The 21,538-nt window shown below is 43.1% G+C and overlaps 1 protein-coding gene across 1 annotated transcript; it reads left to right on the forward strand.

Moving 5' to 3' along the window:
* The first annotated feature begins 422 nt into the window (after positions 1–422).
* On the forward strand, positions 423–17,325 carry LOC136572033 (phospholipase A2 inhibitor and Ly6/PLAUR domain-containing protein-like). Its single transcript, XM_066572652.1, has 5 exons — positions 423–477; positions 1,383–1,493; positions 13,389–13,535; positions 16,479–16,619; positions 17,057–17,325. The coding sequence occupies exons 1-5, from the start codon at positions 426–428 to the stop codon at positions 17,242–17,244; spliced, it is 639 nt and encodes a 212-aa protein (XP_066428749.1). The 5' UTR covers positions 423–425; the 3' UTR covers positions 17,245–17,325.
* The last annotated feature ends 4,213 nt before the right edge of the window (positions 17,326–21,538 follow it).

Here is a 21,538-nt window from a genome sequence, read left to right on the forward strand (position 1 = left end):
AATGACGGATTGGCCTGTATAAAAAGGCAGTCATTCCTTCTGGCTGGCCAGAGCCACCCCCAGCCAGCTCTGCTTCTATTCACTGGGTGATGATCGTTACTATGTAATAGCCCAGGAACAATTATGGCTGCGACAACCTGTTGGGCATCTACGCCAGACAGGTCGTTCTGTGTAAAGGGGTTTTTAGATGTCTCTTAGTTTTTATTTGTATAATAGAGAACCAGTATAAGATTTACTGGAGATACATTCTTTATTATCAAGATAACGGCATGATGGGAGATAACTTGTAACTTTCCTATACCAGTGGGCAAGTTTTCATTTCTTTGAAACTACTAAGCTCTTCCTGTGTCCCACCCCGAAAAAAAACAGATAAATCAGGAGGTTCACCCAAGGTTTTCATTTCTCGAGAAAATCTATGCTGAACGATGATTTCTCTGATTGGATTTCTGAGCCTCTTCTCGGCTCTTACAGCAACAAGTAGGTTGAATTATTTGCCTTTGTATTTGCTCTATTTCTGTGGATTTCTCAATCACACTCCCATTAGTGCTGCGGGTCATAATTCCACCTCTGTTCCTTTTTTGGAGTAATGTAATTAAATTTGAAACAAGCATGTTTGTTTTTCCTCAGTGTTTTCAATGCATTTAAAGAAAAAAAGCAGAAAGAAAACTGAAAGTTTTTAGTCCGCTTCTACTCTATTAGGTTTCCGTGTTTCAATGGAACAAATGGCACAATATGAACTAATAGAAAGGAAGAAAACTGAAAGCCTTACGTATTTTTTGAAAACCCCTTGAAAACAATGGAGAAAAAACAAATGTTTATTCCCATTTTTATTCTGTATCTCTGCTCCAAAAAATGAAACAAAGATGGAATTACAACTGATAAATGGAAGTGTAACTACACCCTTAGGGTACACGCACACGGGCATTAAAAAGTTGTGGCTAAGATTCTCTAGCACAACTCTGATCAGACATCCCGTCCTTGTGCTGTCTGATGTCTGGGACAATAATATTCTCATCTGAAAATCAGACAATATTAGGACATGCTGCATATACACATTCAAATGAATGGACGCTGTTCCTGTCCCATTTTCGGACTGATTTTTGGATCTGAAAATCTTCCAGAAATATCCGTGTGCATGTGCCATTAATAATGATAGAAAATAATAAATAGCAGGAATTGTGGCGGTAATAAGACATATGAATACTTCCACTATAGCAGTATAAGTCTGTGTGACAGATGTTACCTCTCCTCCTGTTCCTACTGGGAAATGAGCTTTTAGACTTCTGTCTCCGATGCCGCTGATCTCAGTTACTTTGCAGCAGAAAACAAGAGTGTAATAAGTGATTAATGTGCTGACTGTGTGCTGTGTGACATCTCTCTAGGTTCTGCTATCTCGTGTACGAAGTGTGCATCTACATCCATGACATGCTCAGGCAGCAGCATAACTTGTCCGGATGGATTTATGTGTGGGTCTGAATATACAGATCTTGGCGGTGAGTTATATGACTAACGCTTTCATGACCAGGGCTATTTTGGGTCTTGGTGACCAGAGTAAAATTTCACACACTGGAATGACGAATTTTATATAGAACTTTTAATAGAGCTTCTTAGTCTACAAATCTCTCACTATATACATATATGGACACTAAGTACTTTCTAGTTTTTCAAAACTGGAGTAGTTATCTTGTTATTCTGTAGGTTATCCGTAATTATAAACAGAAAATACAAATTATAGAGAAAATACTTTATTGTGCCAACACATCAATTAAAAGCACTTAACCCCTTAGTGATGAAGCCTGTTTGCCCCTTAATGACCAGCTAATTTTTCAATTCTTTTCATCGTTGGATTCCTAGAGCCAGAACTTTTTAAATTCTCCTCTGATATAGCCACAAGTTGTATTTAATGTATTGTATAACCTTTATTCCATGTTTAGGGGGAATTGGGGAAAAAATGAAATTTCATTTTTAAGGCCTTCAGTGTGCAAAATACATAAAGATATAGCATTATTCTCTGGTCGGCACGATTTCGGCAAAAACAAGTTTATACAGGTTTTTTTTATGATTTGCTATTTTTATATAGAAAAAGAAAACATTTTTTGCCTTTCTGTCGCCGCATTCCAAGAGCCATAGCATTTTTATTTTTTCGTTGACAGAACTCTATGAGGGCTTGCCTTTTGCTGGATGAACTCTAGTCTTTATTTATCCAATTTTTGGGAACATATAACATTGTATTTGCTGTTTATTCCATTTTTGCTAGAGAATATGATAACAAAATCTGCAATTTCGACATACTTTTTATTTTTAACGGCATTGATCATGGAGTATAAATAATACTTCTGTGGGTCACTACAATTATGCCATTACCAAATTGATATAGCTTTTCTTTCACTTTTTCCCACTTAAAATATATATCTTTTTATCGCTGGAATTAACCCCTTAAGAACTCAGCCTTTTTTTTTTTTACCATTTTCGTTTTTTCCTAGCCCCTTCATAACTCTTATTTATTTATCTGAAAGTAGAGGAGAAAACCGCTGCGCCCAGAGTGTCCCAAACTATATTACAGCCCCAAGGCAAGGTAAAGTGTAGACCGGCTTGCTATGAGAGGTACCAGAACTTGAGGACAAAATTGGAAACTTATAGATGAAATAAATAATAGTTTATTAAACGTATACAAGACAGAGTGCAACGCGTTTCGAGCCCGTATGCTCCTTTGTCAAGTACTAAACTACAATCTAGTGAAGCAAGGAATGAAACGTAAATAAACAATAAAAGAGAAGACAGCAGAAACATGAAAATAAAAATGAAGCATGCCGTTAGCAATAGATATGACAGGATAGTCACGCTAAAAATACTGAAAAAAAAGAAGAGTTAGAATATATACATCATAAGGGCAGCTTCAGACAAACGTATATCAGCTGGGTTTTCACGCCCATCCAATATACAGTGTCCCTCTGTGCAGGGGGAGGAGGCTGGAAGAGCCGGGAGCAGTGCTCTGAGCTCCCACACCCTGCCACTATTTGCAATGGGAGGGGGCGGGACAGGGCGGAGCTAAGTCCCAGACTTTGCTCCTCCCCCCTCCTATTGCAAATAGTGATGAGGGGTGGAAAGGGGACGGGAGCTCAGCGCACCATATAGCCGAAAATGATGTCCATCATTGGCACATAGGTTAAGATACTGATCTGAAGACAAAAACAATTGAACAATTGCAGTGCCTGACAGACTGATTGAAAGTGACATAATTACAAACACGCAGAAGGAAATGATAATGGTTACAATTATATAGCGAACACCCAACAGTGAAAGAGCTTCTTTAGTTGAATCCATCTTCTGGATAGGCCAGACGTTGTCAGTAGCAAATGGGGGGGGGGGGGGACGTGGGGGCGCTGGCTTCACTCCCACTGAAATCAATGGGAGCACCATGCTTCTATTGCACTTCCTGTTTCTCGTTTTGGACAAGACTGGATATCTGGCTTGATCAGTAACAAGAGCAGGAAAAAATAAAAAATATGAAGTTAGAAAATCCTTCTTCCAGTAAGTAATTAAAATATCATATACTACATGGTTAACGCCATCAAAAATTGTGCCTTTTTTGTCACTTTGTCTCCAAGAAAAAAATATAATTAAAAGTTATTAAAAAATCCTATGTACTCTAAATTGATACCAATGCAAACTACAGATCACGCTGATGTTAGTCACAGTGGCATGGCTGCTCCTCTCCTATGGAAGAATGTTGCCTGGCTCGTGCGTTGCACAATGGTAAATTTAGCAGCTCTTATTTGGTGCTACCTGCGGAGTCAGACAGGGTACAGTGGTGAAAAATAAGTTACAAAAAGTGGACAACTGAACAAAAATAAGGGTAGAAACTCTTTACCATGGGAGCATGTGGTGTGGTACTTCAGTGCAGATCTTATGTTGGTGGGAAGGGACTCCAGTATTCAGGTTGTAACATAAACCATAACCAAATTTATTTTCAGTGAGAAGAGATTGGATTGCAGATTGACGTGCTTCAAACACTTTGCATAATATGATTTTAGAATCAACAGTTACAATTGCAGACATTGATTAATTATGAATGTTTTTCCGGAGATTGGTACAAATAAACATCATCTATAGACTTTGTTTTTTCTTTCACCTTTTCTCCCTGGCTGTGCCTATGACTGGCTGACTCCTCCATCCTTGGCTTGGAATTCCTTTTTCTCTCCTCTCTCACTCCTCTTCTGACTTTACTAACAATTCTTGTTAATGAGTACTCACACTTTAGCTATTTTCTCCTTCCCTCCACACTGGCTGATCCTAGATGTTGTCTCTTGACTCTTCTCGACTCTGCCATAGACCAGAATCAGCCCTAGACTGACTGTCGCTCAGCGCACTCCTCCTATTTATACTGTCACTCTAACTCAACTTGTATAAGGGCCTATTCTACCAATTCCAGGCTATCTTCTCTTGCTAAACCTGGCTAACCACTCCCCAGACTGTTCCTAAGTGACCTAAACTCACTAAAGGCTGGAGAACCTTGTCAATATGCAATGTGCGACAAGAAGGAGGAAGTCTGCAATCTCTGAGTGGTTTCTAAGGGGTGGCTTAGGAGTCGAGTCATGGTGGTGATGAGTGCAGCGCGCTCTATGTAATTTTGAAGGTAGACCACAGGATAAAGACAACCAATAGAATTAGGCGCAATTGCCTCAATTAAAAGATCTTGGTAGAGAATAAGACTAACATACACATGTGAGTAAACTGAAGGCACACCAGTTAATGTTAAACATGGCAGTCTGCAAGAATAATAAACAGTAGAACTTGCATGTACACAGTTTAAACCTTCATACAATGATAAACAAGCCCAAAGGGAGGCAGCACCCGAAGTAAGGGAAAGCTATAGAGAAACTGACTAGGACGGAAAGCAAAACCCCTATCAACCCGACTACCAGCAGTTGCCATCCTGAAACACGAGCTATAATTTTCCAGTACTAACTCAGTAGGACAGTCTGGAAGATGTCTGATCTCTGCAGCTTGCAATTTTGTGTCTGTATTGACTGTTTGGTGGAAGCAGGGATGGAAGCCACAGCTTGGAAGGATTTCAGGTATTGAAGACAAGCGGAGCTTCTCTCAGCAGAGTGGGTGATTAGCTGTGCAAGTGGTTTCTTAAAGTTGTAAGTAAGCTTTTCTAGTTACAGGACAGGGGAAAAGCCAATGAGACGGCTTCACCTGGCTGCTGACATTCTCCTCACCCCTCCTTCTGCCTCTCTGTTTCACTCTCTCTCCACATTGACCCTCTTGTTTCCCCCTCTCAACACTTTTATTATTATCTACTGTGCCACAGATCAGGGAACAGGAAATTTCCAGCCAACTCCACTCAGTTAACTTGTTTGAGCTTGGCTGCGATTAGCTCTCCCCCCCCCCCCCCCAATCAGGGAGCTTCTTTCTTCTGCTGGGTCAGATCATCTGACAGTCCTGTCTGCTACATACAGAGTGTTTTCCCCAGGTCCTTCAGCCATTGTTTTACAGTGAAATGATCAAGTTAAATTAACTATTTGGTTCCCAAATCTGACCTCATCTTCTTAATAAGCAAAATCCAGCATCACTACCCTTTACTAAATGGGCTGTAGTTAGAACAGTTGCTCTTGAGTTGCAATTATGTATTTTTACTGTTGTGTCACACTGCAGTTCACTACAGATTCTCCCTTACTAAAATAGTAGCTGTCCTTGATGTTTCCTCTACGAGTCTGACGGTCGGTTCAGGTTGACAGTTTAATCAGGCAGCTTGATATTAAAGAATGAATTAATTCATTTTTCCCAAGAAAATGAAAATAATGTCGGGATCAGAAGTAGCGCTCCTCTAGTGTTAAATGAGAATGTGGTCAATAAATGCGGAAAAAATGACTTACCCGGTACTGAGTGAGTAACCCTGGGATGGGTAAACTCACTAGTACCTCCAAATCCGGGATAGCGTGTAGATAAAACGATTGGACGGTCCTCCTTCCCTTATCCTGTCCGGAGAGCTGCTTGGATATCTGGGGTCCCTAAGACTAGGGAGCCCAGTAAATAAAATTGAGAAAATAAAAAATGTATCCAGTATAGCGCTTCACGGGATGAAGGATGAGTAGAATATATCTTTCTACACCATAAGATGAAGCTTTATTGCAACGCGTTTCAACCCTATAAAGGGTCTTTTTCAAGCATACAAAAGTACAATATACAGCCGTTTATATAATAAAAAGAAATAACTTACAATTAGCAGTCATTGCTGTTCTCCTGGACGCCGCCATGTTGTGGGCGGGGTCTTAGTGTCAGCGTGATGATGTCACATATACATATGTTTTTAACTTCAGTTTTACTGAACGATTAACACATGCTGACGTCATCACGCTGACGCTAAGACCCCGCCCACAACATGGTGGCGTCCACAAGAACAGCAATGACTGCTAATAGTAAGTTATTTCTTTTTATTATATAAACGGCTGTATATTGTACTTTTGTATGCTTGAAAAAGACTATTTATAGGGTTGAAACGCGTTGCAATAAAGCTTCATCTTATGGTGTAGAAAGATATATTCTACTCATCCTTCATCCCGTGAAGCGCTATACTGGATACATTTTTTATTTTCTCATTTTTCCCAAGACAATAGATTACCCTTTCCAATCCAATTTCTATCCTGGTTTTCCAAGGGGCCTTACTCTTTTTCTGTCATTATACAACGACGCTATATGCTGGCTAAAGCCAGTACTGCATGAGGTGACACATTGGATAGGCTCCGACAGCAGAGCAGCTGGCAAAATACAGTAAGAGAGCCCTGATGAACGTCTTCCAACATCAGAGCTGTACAGCCTTAATTCATAATGTCTTCAGAGGTCAGACAGTGGATTGGAAAGGGTTAAGCTAAGGTGGAACCTTAGACCTCAAATTGATATGGGGTCTATACATGTTACTTCTCCCCAAAAGCTAAGTTACACAATTACATTTTCCGGATAAAAAACAATAAACATAATAAACAAACTGTCTGCTGTACAAACTGGAAAGGAGTGAAAATGAGTCAAGTTATGAATCACAACTGAAATGACTGTGTCCATGAATGCTGCTGATGAAGCATCCAGAAAGAGATAATTAGTTAAGACAACGAGCAAGCAAAAAGGATAATCAACAATTAAACTGAAAAACTTCTCCAAGCAGTCTCTTGTGGTACAAATTTTAGAAATGTTATCGTCAAGTAGTCTCTTGGGGTGTAAAGCTTAGGAACGTTACCTAAACTGGAATGGGTATTCACAATAATTTAAACATGGTAGTGTGACCTTTAGTCTCTGTAGCAGACAGGTATTTGTCTGAGGCTGAATTTTTCTTCGGAATTGCTGAAGTTTGGACGATTTTCTGGAACTCTGTGGATGGGCTGTGGCATGCTTGAAGCAAATGGGACAGACTGGTGAAGTGGTACAATAAAGCTGGGTATTAGATACCAGGTCATTGGATCATCAGAGTCAAAGACTGAATAATAACAATAAAAATCATCTTTATTTGTAGAGCGCCAACTTATTCCGCAGTGCTTTTGAGGCAGAGGGGAGCACAGACAATACAACAACTACATGTAGGAATTAATAGTAGTTAGTGAGGTTGATGATTTGTTCAGGAGATTTAATATGCTTCTTTAAAGAGGTGCGTTTTTAAGACACGTCACTGAAGGGACTGGATTGTCTGTATCCAAAGTAAGGTCAAGTTGTGGATTGGCCACATCGGGTTCACTGTCAAAGTCTTTTGGAGGTGGGGGTTGCAAAGAACAAAGTTTAAGTCTATCCCGATTGATGAGATTCGGCTGCCGATTCTTATGCCCAATATAATATACTTCTTTATCAGCAGAGGGTTTGGACAGAATGGTGTAATGCAGTAGCTCCCATATAGAGTCTAATTTTCCAGGCGGTGGATGTTTCTTTAGCCAGACTTGATCATTAACGTTTAACGGGATAGCTTTAGCATTTTTTGTCAAAGTCACTTTGCTGCTTCCGAGGAACTTCCTTCATGCAGGTATTAACAATTTTCTGGGATTCTTGAAGTTTCAGTTGATGGAAATCAGTGGTTGGGAAAGAGTTAACTTCATCTGTGAGTTGTATTCCCAGGGCTAGAGCTGCAGGTAACTTGCCTGTCTTTCAACCCGTGCTTGAACAGGATCTTGAACACCTCCTCCAAATATTTCAGATGTTCATTGTAAGTTTTGGAGAAGATGATGACATCATCTAAGTACAGTAGAGAGGTTTCAAAATTCTTATGGTCCAAACATCATTCTATAAGTCTCATTTTTCTTAAATAACACTAAGGAAGCCACCCATGGACTTTAGTTATCCCTGATCACATTAGTATCTTTCATGTCTTGAATCATCCATTTCACTGTGTGGTACGAAGAAGGGGTCAGGGGTTGATATATGTCTTTGATGGGAGGATGGCAATTCGTGGAGATAGTATGAGAGATGGGCTTCACTTGACTGAAGTCAGTGACATGCTTGCTGAAGGCTGTGTGGTTTTAGCAAGCTACATCCTGTACTCCTTGTTGTTTCTTGGGGGGGGGGGGTTAGGAGTGCCCACACGAAGGTTAGACCACCAGGGTGCTTCAGTGGAAGAAGATGCCTTTTTCACCTGCTGGGATGATTGTAGAAGTGTCAGAGTCTAGGACATACTCTGGCTGGAGCAAGGACACTTGAGCTACACTGCAATATTTCTTTAGAGTGATGGCAGTGTCACCTGTGTTGAGGACTCTAAACAGGCACTTGACCCATGGAGACAGTTGCCAAACTTGTGGTCGCTCTAAAAAATGGGTACTCTTCAGTTTATATGAATTCAATAAGAGCCTGGTAGTCTTCCCCTTGCAGACTGGGTCTGGTCTGGGACTACAAAATCATCTCTGTGCCAGGAGGTATGATGAAGGGTCTAACATCTTTGATCCTTGCTCTTCCAACTCTTTCCCTGGAGTTTGCGAATTTCTGTTGGGCGGGAAGAATCTTAATGGTCTTCCTCAGCACTTTCTGTTGGGCTTTTGAAGCAGAGGAGACTTGACTCTGGAGAGCTTCCAGCATTTTTCCAAAACAATTTCTGAGCATGTTCATCCTCAGGATCATGGATGGGGTATTTCTCTCTGCCACATCAATCACCAGTACACCTTGTGTCAGGACAGGGTCCAGGATACTGGGAGTCCTTGAGAAATCCACAACCCCTGTCCCTGCCTACCTGCCCCCCTGGGCTAAACCCCAGGGCAACAACTGGGCGACAGTCCCTATACTTAACTAGGGAAGTGGGACATGGGAATGACAAACAGTCACTGGAGACAAACAAACAGTAGAATGGTCAGACTATCTGGGTCGGCAATAGGAGGGTATGCGGTACAAAGGGGTCAGGCAACACAAAGTCAAGTCCAGAAAGCAGAAAATCAGAAAGCTGTGGTCGCAACAGGGAGTCAAACAATACACGAGTGCAGCTGGAAGATCAAACTAACACTGGCAACCATTTGCACACACAGACAGGTTTAAATCCTGTCAGAGCTCCCGCCCCAGCAGCTGATTGGGGCGGGGAGTCTGACAGCCACCGGGCACACCTAGCCCTGCTGGGGACCCCAGCCCCGCTGGAGGTGGAGAAGAAATTGAGTGTCGAGTTGCCATGGAGCTGAGGACGCGACGCAGGGCGCCCCCCGATGCGTCCCTAGCAACCCCGGCGGCCAGGGGAGATGACAAGGACTGGGGGTCCCCTGCACCGCACAGCAGCTGCCTGTGTGACAGGACCAGCGGCAGTGGAATGGACCCACGAGCCGCCGGTCCTGAAAGTACCTGTCTTTTACGGGGGGACACCAGACCCCCACAGCCCGGAGCGGGCTTGAGGGGAAAAGCCCTGTGGAAACGTGGTGCATGAACATCCCTATCGGAAATCCACGTTCGGTCCTCTGGGCCAAAACCCCTCCAATGCACCAAATATTGCAAAGCACGCCTCACTCGCCGGGAATCCACCAATCTCTCTAACTCGTATTCCAGTTCCCCCTGTACTAGTGTAGGAGAGGGTGGGTTCCGGGCAGGCAGAACTGGGGTCACGTATCTCTTTAACAAACTCTTATGAAAAACATCATGAATTTTCCAAGATTCGGGTTGTTACAATTTGTACGCCACAGGTTAATGACCTGAGCAGGGTAAATAGCCCAATAAATCAGGGAGTCAGCTTCAGGGACGGGAACTTCAATTTCAAATGTCCAAGTCCATGGACAGATGTGACCAAGGCCTGGATGGGATGGGCAAGGATAGAAGAGGCCCCTCAGGACGTGTCCTGACACTCTTCCCCCTGGCGCAAACCGGACAAGAAGTAACAAATGCCTGCACATCCCTAGCCATATGAGGCCACCAATACATTCTGGAAAGTAGTTCCAGAGTACCCCGGATACCGAGGTGACCAGCAAGGACCTAGGCATGCGTCTCCTCCAACACTTTTAACCTCAACGGTAACGGAATAAATAGTTTGCCTTCCGGAAGGTTTTCAGGGGCAGACTGCTGAGCAGCGGGAATCTGAGGTGAGAGGTCAGAGGAGATGGCAGCGAGGACCACCCCAGGGGGAAGGATGGTTTCAGGCTCCGACTCAGTAAATTCTGGGATACCAAAACACCTAGATAAAGCGTCAGCTTAGTGTTTTTTGAGCCGGGTCGGTAAGTAACTAGGAAATTAAGACGGGAAATGAACAAGCGGGCCTGCCGGGAATTCAACCTCTTTGCAGAGTCTAAGTAAATGAGATTCTTATGGTCAGTAAGCACCGTGATGTGATGGTGAGCTTCTTCCAAAAAATGCCTCCACTCCTCAAAAGCCCACTTAATAGCCAATAATTCCTGGTTGCCTATATCGTAGTTCTGTTCAGTAGATGAGAACTTTCTAGAAAAATAGGCACATGGTCTAAGGTTCGCGAGTGTGGAGGGACCTTGAGACAGTACCGCTCCCACAGCAAACTCCGAGGCATCTACCTCCAGCACAAATGAGCAGGAAAGGTCCGGTTGCACAAGGACAGGCGCTGAAGAGAAAGCCACCTTTAGGGTATCAAAGGCAGTAAGGGCGTCAGAAGACCAGGTACTCACATCTGCTCCCTTTCTGGTGAGATCCGTTAAAGGTTTAGCAACCACGGAGACGTTTTTAATGAAATTATGATAATAATTAGCAAAGCCGAGGAAGCGTTGAAGAGCTTTCAAGGTACCTGGCCGGGTCCACGCTGTGATGGCTTTCACCTTCCCAGGATTTATCTGGATATCACTCGGGGTGATGATATAGAATGTCATCTAGATATACAACGACAAACATCCCTAAGATATCCTGAAACACGGAATTCATGTACCCCTGAAAAATGGCTGGAGCGTTACATAACCCAAAGGGAGGCATATTAAAAGCTGTCTTCCACTCATCCCCTTCCCGAATGCAAATGAGATTGTAAGCATCCCTGAGGTCAAGCTTAGAAAACCACTGGGCATCGGCAACCTGGTTGAAAAGGTCGGGTATGAGTGGAAGAGCGTACTGGTTTCTGACCGTGATCTTATTTAGATCTATAGATCTCTATAGACAATACAGGGCCGGAGACCCCCAACCTTTTCCTCGACAAAGGACAACCCGCCACCCACTGGGGATTCTAAGGGACAGATGTGCCTCTTGGCCAAGCTTTCCTGGATATAGTTTTTCATGGACTCTCTGTCTGTAATGGTAACATTATAGAGGCGGCCTTTAGGGAGTTTGGCCCCAAGAACCAAATCAATTTTATAATCCCATTCCATATAAGGGGCAAGGCTTCAGACAAGTGCTTAGAGAAGACGTCCAAAAGCTCGGAGAGGTAATCTGGTAGGGCAATCGCCTCGCAGGTGGAGATATTCACCTCCACCGGACGCAGGTGATTGTCACAGCGGGACCCCCACTCTACCAGTTCCAATGTGTCCCAATTAACTACAGGATTGTGCTCCTGTAGCCAGGGTAGACCTAAGATGACGTCCACAGACCAGTCTCTCATCACAAGAAATGTGCAGGACTCAATATGTAGGGCTCCCAACGTAAATCTTACCTCCGGGGTAACCAGATTAACAAGACAACCTGGAGGAGCCAGGCGGCCAGGGGAGATGACAAGGACTGAGGCTCCCCTGCCCGCATGGCAGCAGCCTGTGTGACAGGACCGGTGGCGAGAGAACGGACAAGGTCACAGAAGTATCGAACTCTGCAACATACGACAAATGGGAAGAAGCCTGCACTCTCTGAATGGTTTCTATGGGATGGCTGAGGAGCCGTGTCACAGTTGCGATGAGTACAGTGCATTCTATGTAATTTTGCACAGTAACAAAGTGCATTTATTTTCAGTATTCTTTGCTTAGTTCTAGTGCCTTGTTTTAGTCTGGTTTGTTCTAGTCAGTTGATTTGTTCCTATGGTTGTCTAGACCCATCTTGTTCCTAGTTTTTTGGCCTTTTGTCTGTTCATTCCCTGTTTGATTCTGTCTCCCCTTGGTTTAATATTTTTCTTGCTTGTTTGGTTTCTTACCTGGTTCCTAGTGCCCTCTTGCTTTCATGAACAGCATTTCAGATAGGCATAGCTGAGGGCTACCTAGGGACAGGGGTGTCTGGTCTTAGGGACAGTATCAGGAAAAGATTAGGGAAGATATGAGGAGAGATACCATTAGGAAACAAACTTCTCTGGTTATTTCTATTCAATACTATCTGTCTCAGTCTCCTTTGTCAGTTTCAATTTAATCATAATAATAATCTTTATTCATATAGCGCCAACATATTTCACAGTGCTTACAAGACAGGGGGAACAGAAACAAAACCACGGTTGGTTTAGGAGATATGTTATGCCTTCCTGAATAGGTGTGTTTTTAGAGCATGCCTGAAGAGTTTGTGCGGGGGATTGCCCGGATAGTTTGAGGTAGTGCATTCTAGAGGACTGGCGCTGCTCTGCAGAAGTCTTGAATCTTCATATTTATCCTCCTCATCTGGTTACTTACATCTTATGTCCTGTAATCTAACAGGGAATTAGATCTCGCGCTATCCCCAGGACGTAAGTTTATGCCCTGTTGCGGGAAGTACCCGGCAGTCAGGACGTAAACTTACGCCCTGGAGCTGGAAGGGGTTAATGCATCTTTTATGACAAATTACAATTTGACACAAAATTGCATGAAGGCACCTGTGTACTATATACAAGAGTGGCATTTTGATAATGCACCAGGTGTTTACTCTCAGAATATATATAGGTACAGGGGGTCGGTATGATTTTTTTATTTAAAAATCTAGGTTTTAGCTGTACATGTCAAAAATCTGAAAGTTGTCCTGAATACTGGAGGTGCAAAATGCACAGATGCCTCCGGCAAAAGAAGGGTGGTATTTTAAAAATAAAAAAACATGTTTGATCTTTCTATTTGTAGAGGGATTGAGGGCTAAACATCTGATCAGGAAATGCACACCTTCATCTGAATGCAACTTCAGTGGCTCCATGACCATGACAGAAGAACGATTTGCGCTTGGCATTTCATGCTGCAGCACTGACAACTGTACTCCTACTCTTCCAACTGGTAAGTCATCCATTTCTGCTTGTTCTACATACAAATGAGATTTGGTTGATTCTTCATAGACTTTACTGCTCCTAGTTTAATAACAGAGCTTAATTTCCATTCTGTATAATTACGGATGCCATCGGTAATGTGGCACACTTTCTCTCTGGTCTGCACAGTATTCGGTTAGTTACAATAGACCAAAATTTTGTACTCTTCTTTCAGTATCCCTCACGGCTCCCATGCCAATGGTTTGTTCATTCCCCACCCATCTGTTTACTCCACTCCAGAAGTCAAGCTTCATTTTGACATGTCACCACCGCAGCCAATCACTGGCCACAATGGTGACATGTCAATCTGTTATTAGCATAATCTGGTTATTAGCTAAAAAAAATGTACAAGCAGGCACAATTAAACTATATGAAAGAAAAATACCAAAATTAGTACCAAATTTTATTATCAGCACATATAAACAATGACAGACTAATTAAAAATATGTGAAAATCATAATATCATAAGTAACATCATAAGTAAAATTACTTTCCTGTAATAAACAGTGACCCCATAAACTTTATCCCTTTACTTGGGACCACCTGTGCTTTGGGATCACATTTAATGCACACAGAATGGCTCCTTTATTAGAGTCCTCAGCCCTCTCACGACTGGAGCGTCCTTGTATGGATATTAGACATGGGACCCCAGAGTGCAGCAAAAAATCAAGTGACAAATTATCTCAATATCAGAATCCTCTGTTTGTTTTTAGTTGTTGTCACTCAGTTTCCGCCTGCATAAAAATCACTGCATGGAATCTGAAGCGCTTAACGAAAAGTGCGCACGAAGGTAGCAATTTTCAGCCATGATCTACCTGTCTAAACATTCTGCATGAGCGCAAACAACTAGCGGTGATGTCACTTGTGCGCTCATTTAAACAAGCGTCGTCCCGTGCAAATGGGACATAGGCGACTTCTAAAAAGGCCTGGTCATTGGTGCTAGACTAGTCGAGGGTCACATCTCCTTCATACGTGAACTAGTGAACCACAAACTGGACTCGCTAGCAGACATGGCACAATGACTGACAAACACCCCAAACACTTACCAGATATACCTGCACGCATAAGCACATGGAAATGCTATGGTATGAGGTATTCATATTTTGGCCAATATACTTAAGTCCACTAGCCCATGACAAGGGTCCTCATTGTCTAGCGGGTCCCTACTCTCACGAAACAACTTACCCATGAGTCTTGCATGCAAGCGGAGTGATTGTCCTAATAGAGATTGGCCCTATGCTGGAACCTAAGGACCTGGCTCGCTTTAGATGGTAAACGATCCAAGCAGCACAGGACACCATTCACACCAACATGCAAATGAATACACACCACACAGAACAGGACTGTTTAGACCACATTTTGTTCACACCAATTCACACTGAACAGGACTGTTCACTTCAAGTCTGGCTACCTGCTCAGACACACAGAACATTCACACCTACAGACAAACATGCATAAATACAAGCACAAGGGTACTGGGAGGAAAATGAGGAAACCAGCAACCTCTACCCGAGTGGCAGGTATTTATGTGCGGTGGTGATTGGCTTGCTGGAGAAATCTATACCCAGCCAACACAATTATCCCACACCTGTGGCAGTGTATTCCTGGAAAGCCACAAAACTATAGGTCCTAGGAGCACAAGGTGACAGTATTTCACTGCCAACCTTGTGTTTTTTTTTGTATAACACAGTTGCTGAGTATACCGAGAATGAAGAGATTGGGTAAATACTTCCTGTGAACAAAAACAACTCATTGCTAAAATGGGCCAGAAGAGGATGTCATGAATCATCCTAATGAACAGGTGCAGCATAGTCAAGAGCAGCCAAAAACAATACTGGTGCTCCAACGAACTTGTACAAATGTGCAACTCACTGTTCCTTAGCATAAATATATTATGACAGCAGATGAGCAGTTCCAGTACCATTCCGTCTAAGAGAAACAGAAAAGTGAGTCTCCAGGGCATATATGAGTAGAAAATTGTATCACTGAGCAGTGGAAAAACATCATTTGGTCAAATGAATCCAGATTTCTGTTGCACCATGCTGAGAGGTCAGAATTTTCTGCAAACAGCATGGATCGATGAACCTTTCCTGTCAGCTATTCAGAGCCCATCAGTACCTCTATCTAATTTGTGACAGCTCCAAGAAGCTTTCTGTCTGCATTGGCCAATATTCCTGTAGAATGATTTAGGTGCCATGTGGAATATACATCGTAAGAAATTTCTGTGGTTTAGAAGGTCAAAGAAGGTCCAAAGCATTACTAGATGGGTCTCTAAGAGAGATGAGCGAGCATACTCGATAAGGCAAACTACTCAAGCGAGTAGTGCCTTATTCGAGTACCTGCCTGATCCAGGGGGCGGGGAGCGGTGGGGAGGAACGGAGGGGAAATCTCCCTCTCCCCCCCCCCCCGCCGCAACTCACCTCTCACCCGCGCCGGCAGCCGAATCTTTAGAGACGAGCGGGCAGGTACTTGAATAAGGCACTACTCGCCCTATCGAGTGTGCTGGCTCATCTCTAGTCTCTAATAAAGGGGACATTCAGTGTATATTATTGATGTGAATGATTGATTTAAATGGGACTTCTGCCCTGGAGAACATCTTTCCATCATTGCCCAGTGGGAATGTATAGGTAACACTGGTGGTTCATCTAGTAAAACATCTCTCTGTTGGTAGGTCAGAGACCGCTTGTATTGAGTTGATCTCGCTATAGAGAACCACTGGTGTCTGTGTATTGCATAAGAGATCACTGTCTTCTATCTACTGTATAGAGGATAATATTTTAAAGGCTCTAACAGACGGACAACCGCTTCACCACTTAGAAGGGTGGATGATGAAGCTTCTTCATAGATTCATACATTATGGTTTTTGTGCTATGAATGCAAGTCATCTTTTTATTTCTTTCTCCTGTTCTTCTAGTTCCAACAAAAGGCCATAACCCCAATGGAGTAATCTGCCCATCTTGCGCTTCTGCCAAATCTACCTCGTGTTACACCTCAGATACTATCCAATGTACAGCGGATGAGAATATGTGTCTTCTCGAGGCAATAGAAATAAAAGGTTTCAATAACTAATTTTTGTACTTCACTTTATTGAGAACCTTGGACTATGATTGATCTCTACATAAGATTTCATACCAACACTAAACTAGTGAACTAAATAGTCCTCGACTGCCCATTTAGGGGCCAGTAAAAGCATTTGCTGTTCCTAGTATGGCCAACTGAAGAAAAAAGTTTTCCATTTTCACATGCAAACATCTTAAAGCTTATTGGGTTTTTTAAGTGGAGTAGAAAACATACTAAATAAACCTCATTTTTGGAAGACATAAATCTGAAAAAAATCTGTTCAATTGCAGCAAAGCTTTTATTTCCAGGATCATTTATGAAAAAGTTGTATTTTGCTCGGTTGTTATGGTCTTTAAGGACAGTGTTTGTTTGACCATCTTCATTTATGAGGCCTCATATTGTGGTATATGAAATATTTGTGTATCTTTGCAGGATCAGCCTCAGGAGCCATGCGAGGATGCGGAACAAAGTCCTACTGTGATCTTGGTAGCCAGTCCTATACTGCTGGAGGATCAACAATCAAAACTACATATACCTGCACTAGTAGTGCAATAAGTGCCCATAAAGTCGTCCTGACTCCAGCCATTGTGTGTCTTCTAGTGCTGAAATTGTTTCTCTAACAGTTGTAAAGTATCCTGAAAGAAGAGAAGTTTACAGGATGGAATATTTTATAGGGTTCCTTTATGTTGTCAGGTTTTTGTTTCTAATAACCCTTGGCTGACAAATATCTTTAATACATAAATAAACGCTTTTGCTGTATTTATTGTTTTTTTATTCTTTAATTTTATTATTTCTTCTAAAAGGCCTTCCACTGATAATTCAATAATTTGTGAAAGTGGTATTGAGAGAGGGGAGTGGGAAAGAGAAGTGGCATGGAAAGAGGGAGTAAGAGAGGAGTGGAGAGTGATAGAGAAGCAGCATAGAGAGAGATGGAGGGGGGAGAGGGAGAGAGAAGTATCATGGAGAGAAGCGGCATGGAGAGAAAAAAAAAGAGAGAGAAGTAGCATGGAGAGAGAGAGGGTGAGCAGGGGAGAGGGGGGAAAAGGGAGAGAAAAGAAGCATGGAGAGGGTGAGAGGTTGAGAGAAGGAGAAAGAGAAGAGGGAGAGAGGTGGGAGAGGGAGAAGAGAGAGAGAAGTGGCATGGAGAAAGAGGGAGAGGGGGGCAGAGAAAGACATTGGGAGAGAGAAGCAGCATGGAGAAAGAGAGAGATGAAGGGGTAAAGACATGGAGAGAGGGGGAGAGGGAGAGAGAAAATACATGGAGAGAGAGAAGCTGCATGGAGAGGAGGGAAGGGAGAGAGAAGCAGCATTGAGCGGGGGGGGGGGAGAGGGAGAAAAGTTGCATGGGGAGGGGCTAAGTGAGGAAGAAGCTACAGATAAGGAACAGTTGAAGTGGAGAGTCAGCATTGAAGGAGAGGAACAGTTGAAATGAAGGGTCAGTGCTGAAGGAGAAAAAACAGTTGAAGCAGAGGTTCAGAGAGAGAGACTGTGAGAGGGAGGAGTGGGAGAGAGAAGCGGCATGGAGAGGGCAAGAGGGAGAGAGAAGCGGCATGGAGAGGGCAAGAGGGAGAGAGAAGCAGCATGGAGAGGGTAAGTGGGAGAGAGAAAAAGCAGGGAAAAAGGAGAAAGAGAGGAGAGGAAAGAGAGAGAGAAGCAGAATAGAGAGCGAGGGAGAAATAGAGAAGGGGAGAGAGAGAAAGAGAGAGAGAAACAGCATGGAAAGAGATGAAGGGATAGAGGGGGAGAGAAATGGCATGGAGAGAGAGGGAGAGGGGGGAGAGAAGTGGCATCGAAAGAGATGGAGAGGTTGATTTGGATTTAGTCTGAGAAAGTTTTTCATAATCCTTTCCACATGGACATCAGCAGCTGGAACCCATGTCCTCTACTCAAGTGCATAACCACACCAATGTACTAAATACTGTAAGAATCTCCTAACTTGATGAGAGTCCACTATGCGACTTATCTCAAATTGAATAATCCACCAAAACTGGGGCTGATGGAGATGAAGCATTTCCTGAATCAACAAACTTCTTTAAGAGATATTTGTGAAACACATTAGATATTTTCATAGAACTAGGAATCTTCAAACGAAACAATACAGGATAAAAGTTTTTTAAATGATTATGAAAGAGCCGATAAATCGTAGGTCTAACTTGAAGGACTGTTGTTTGAGTTTTATGTTCTTAGTTGATAAGCACACCAAGTCTCCCACCAAGAAATTAGTCCCCTTAGAACGGCTATTATCCACTACCAGCTTGAAATTTTGAACCGTCCTCTGAAGGTTCTTCTGAATAACCTCCCACAGTGCCTCAATATTAGAGGAAAACGCTTTTTCCTATGGCACATCTGACACCCTCTTGGAAAAGGGACCAAAACATGGATGAAAGCCATAACTACAAACGAAAGGCGATACCCTTATAGATTCAAACAATCTATTGTTAAGTGCAAGTTCAGCCAAAGGCAAATACCTGACCATTCGTCCTGCTTCTCTGAAACATAACAGAGCAAATATTGTTCCAGACTCTGGTTACATCTCTTAGTTTGTCCATTAGTCTCTGGGTGATATGCCGAGGAAAAAAAGAGCTGAATTCCCAACTGAGAGCAAACAAAACACCAGAACCTGGAAACAAACTGGACCTCATAATCGGAGACAATATTTGCTGGTAGGCCGTGCAATCTCACAATATGAGTAATGCACAATCTGGACAAGGTTTTAGCATTGGTAAGACTGGGAAGAGCCACAAAATGACACATCTTGCTAAAACGATCTACCACAACCCAGATGACAGTATTACCTTCAGAAAGCAGCAAATCTGTAATAAAGACCATTGAAAAATGAGTGCAAGGTCTCACTGGTATCGGCAAAGACATCAAACTCTCAGCAGGGGCAGCTCGAGGCAATTTTGTTCTGGCACAAACCTCACAAGAAGAGACAAAACTGAAAACATCTCATCATAATGACGGCCACCAAAAAGTTCTTGTTAGTAATTTTCGGGTTACCAGCCAACTTGAAACTATATACTTCAGACAGCACCTGCAGCCTCAAATGAACAGTGACAAAACACTTTCCCAGCAAAAGGCTTGCTAGGGCTAAATCCTGTGCCTTACGAACCTGTTCCTCCAAATCTGGTGAAACTGCTGACACTACAACCCCCTCAGAAAGAATGGACACAGGGGGACATCTGAAACCACCGGGACAAAGCTCTTGGAAAGCACATCGGCCTTAACACTTTTAATGCCAGGACAATATGTAACCATACTAAAGTGACCACCATGCCTGTCGTGAGTTAAATCTTTTGGCTGACTCTTAAATAGATCAGGATCTTGTGGTCCATATAAACTGTCACCTTAGGCCAAGCCCCTTTTAAGAGGTGCCGCCCTTCCTCAAAAGCCCACTTAGACTGCAACTTCTGCCCCCTCCTGATGTTGCCAACTAATGCTTTGCCTTTCTCTAATCCGACAGCCAGCTTTGATGACCAAGAACATGGCTTCATCAAGGCTGCGAGGCATCAGATAGGCAACCAATAGGTCTTTAATATTGTTAGCCAGACCACAGTAAAAACCGGCTTCACAATGCAGGGTCATTCCGCTGAGTATCTGTCTCTCAACAGCGGAATTTGGCACAGAAATCCTCAACAGGAGAGTCTCCCTGATGCAAACCTCTGATCTTTCCTTCTGCCACGGACACCCTATCGGGATCATCATAGATAAATTTAGGGCACAGAAAAAACTATTTACAGAGGATAAGACCTGAGAGGAGGGAAGCAAGGAAAAAGCCCATGCCTGAGGAGCCCCCTGCAGCCTGGAAACGATGATGCCCACCCTCTATGACTGTTCACCCGTGGAAACAGGACGTAACCTTAAAAAAAGCCTGCAAGATTCTCTAAAGGAAACTAATTCCTGCCTGTTTCCAGAGAATCTGTCAGGTAGCTCAATCTTAATCTCCTTGCCTGGAGCCGCAAAGTCAGATGCCACTGTTTACGCTCAGCAACCTTGATTGTCAGCGCGTTTAGCTGACCTGACAAATCCAAGATGGGATCCATCTCCGATGTAAACACAGATCCCACCGAGAAAGTATGGGCCATTGAATATGTCACCTTTAGCCTACCATCAAGGCCTGAGGCTCAACCTGTTTTTTGTTTTCTCTCTCTCCCTGAAACTGGACAGACAGCTGGGGGCTGGGTTCAGGGCTACTATCTAGCAGACATTGCCTATTAACCCCTTGCTCTCATGGGAGCTGTGAGGCAGCACTCTTTTATATTCTGTAGCATGGGATACTTATAAAAATACCTGTGGGGTTGCACACCCTGAGCTATCAATATATCGAACTGCTGCGATACTGGTGCACTGAAAGTAGGCTGCTGCTGCCTAGACATGTAGGAACACTAGTGAACCACATTTAATATGCTCCCAACTGGTGTTTAGCCCATAGCCCAGAATGTTCAACTGAACCTAGGGAGATTGTATACCCGGCAACTGTTATGTTGAATAAGAGGCTCTGTATTTCAGTTTCATAGGGGGAGAAGGTTCAAAAATTTTTCCTTTGGAGAAACATAGCTAGAAAGGTTCCTGATGAACTATTACTATCAACAGAGAAATGTGTCCAACCTGTCCTGCTGTTGGTCTTGAACCAAAAAATTGTGTTATTGCTTCGTTAACCTTGAACCTTGCAAATAGCTTTTCACTTTTATGCCCACCCTGGTTGGATGGTTGTTGCCATTGCATGCACTGTTGTCAGGGAAATTCTGTGTACAGCACCAATCAGGCCCACCCCAATGCCCCACTGCCGGCGGTAAAGAAGAAACACCACACACGGAGATCTGGTATACTTCCTCACACGGGGACATGACTGCGCGCTTTATTACAGATTACATGGGGTCTTATACCCTTTGGTCACATCACTAGGAATAGGTA

The sequence above is a fragment of the Eleutherodactylus coqui genome, chromosome 6 (assembly GCF_035609145.1).
Source record: "Eleutherodactylus coqui strain aEleCoq1 chromosome 6, aEleCoq1.hap1, whole genome shotgun sequence".
Lineage (NCBI taxonomy): Eukaryota > Metazoa > Chordata > Amphibia > Anura > Eleutherodactylidae > Eleutherodactylus > Eleutherodactylus coqui.

Excerpts from the sequence above, each read along its gene's own strand:
- LOC136572033 (XM_066572652.1), top strand. The coding sequence starts at position 426 with ATGATTTCTCTGATTGGATTTCTGAGCCTCTTCTCGGCTCTTACAGCA. Across the intron at positions 1,494-13,388 it reads TGAATATACAGATCTTGGCG|AGGGATTGAGGGCTAAACAT; the intron begins GTGAGTTATATG and ends TTCTATTTGTAG. Across the intron at positions 16,620-17,056 it reads CGAGGCAATAGAAATAAAAG|GATCAGCCTCAGGAGCCATG; the intron begins GTTTCAATAACT and ends GTATCTTTGCAG.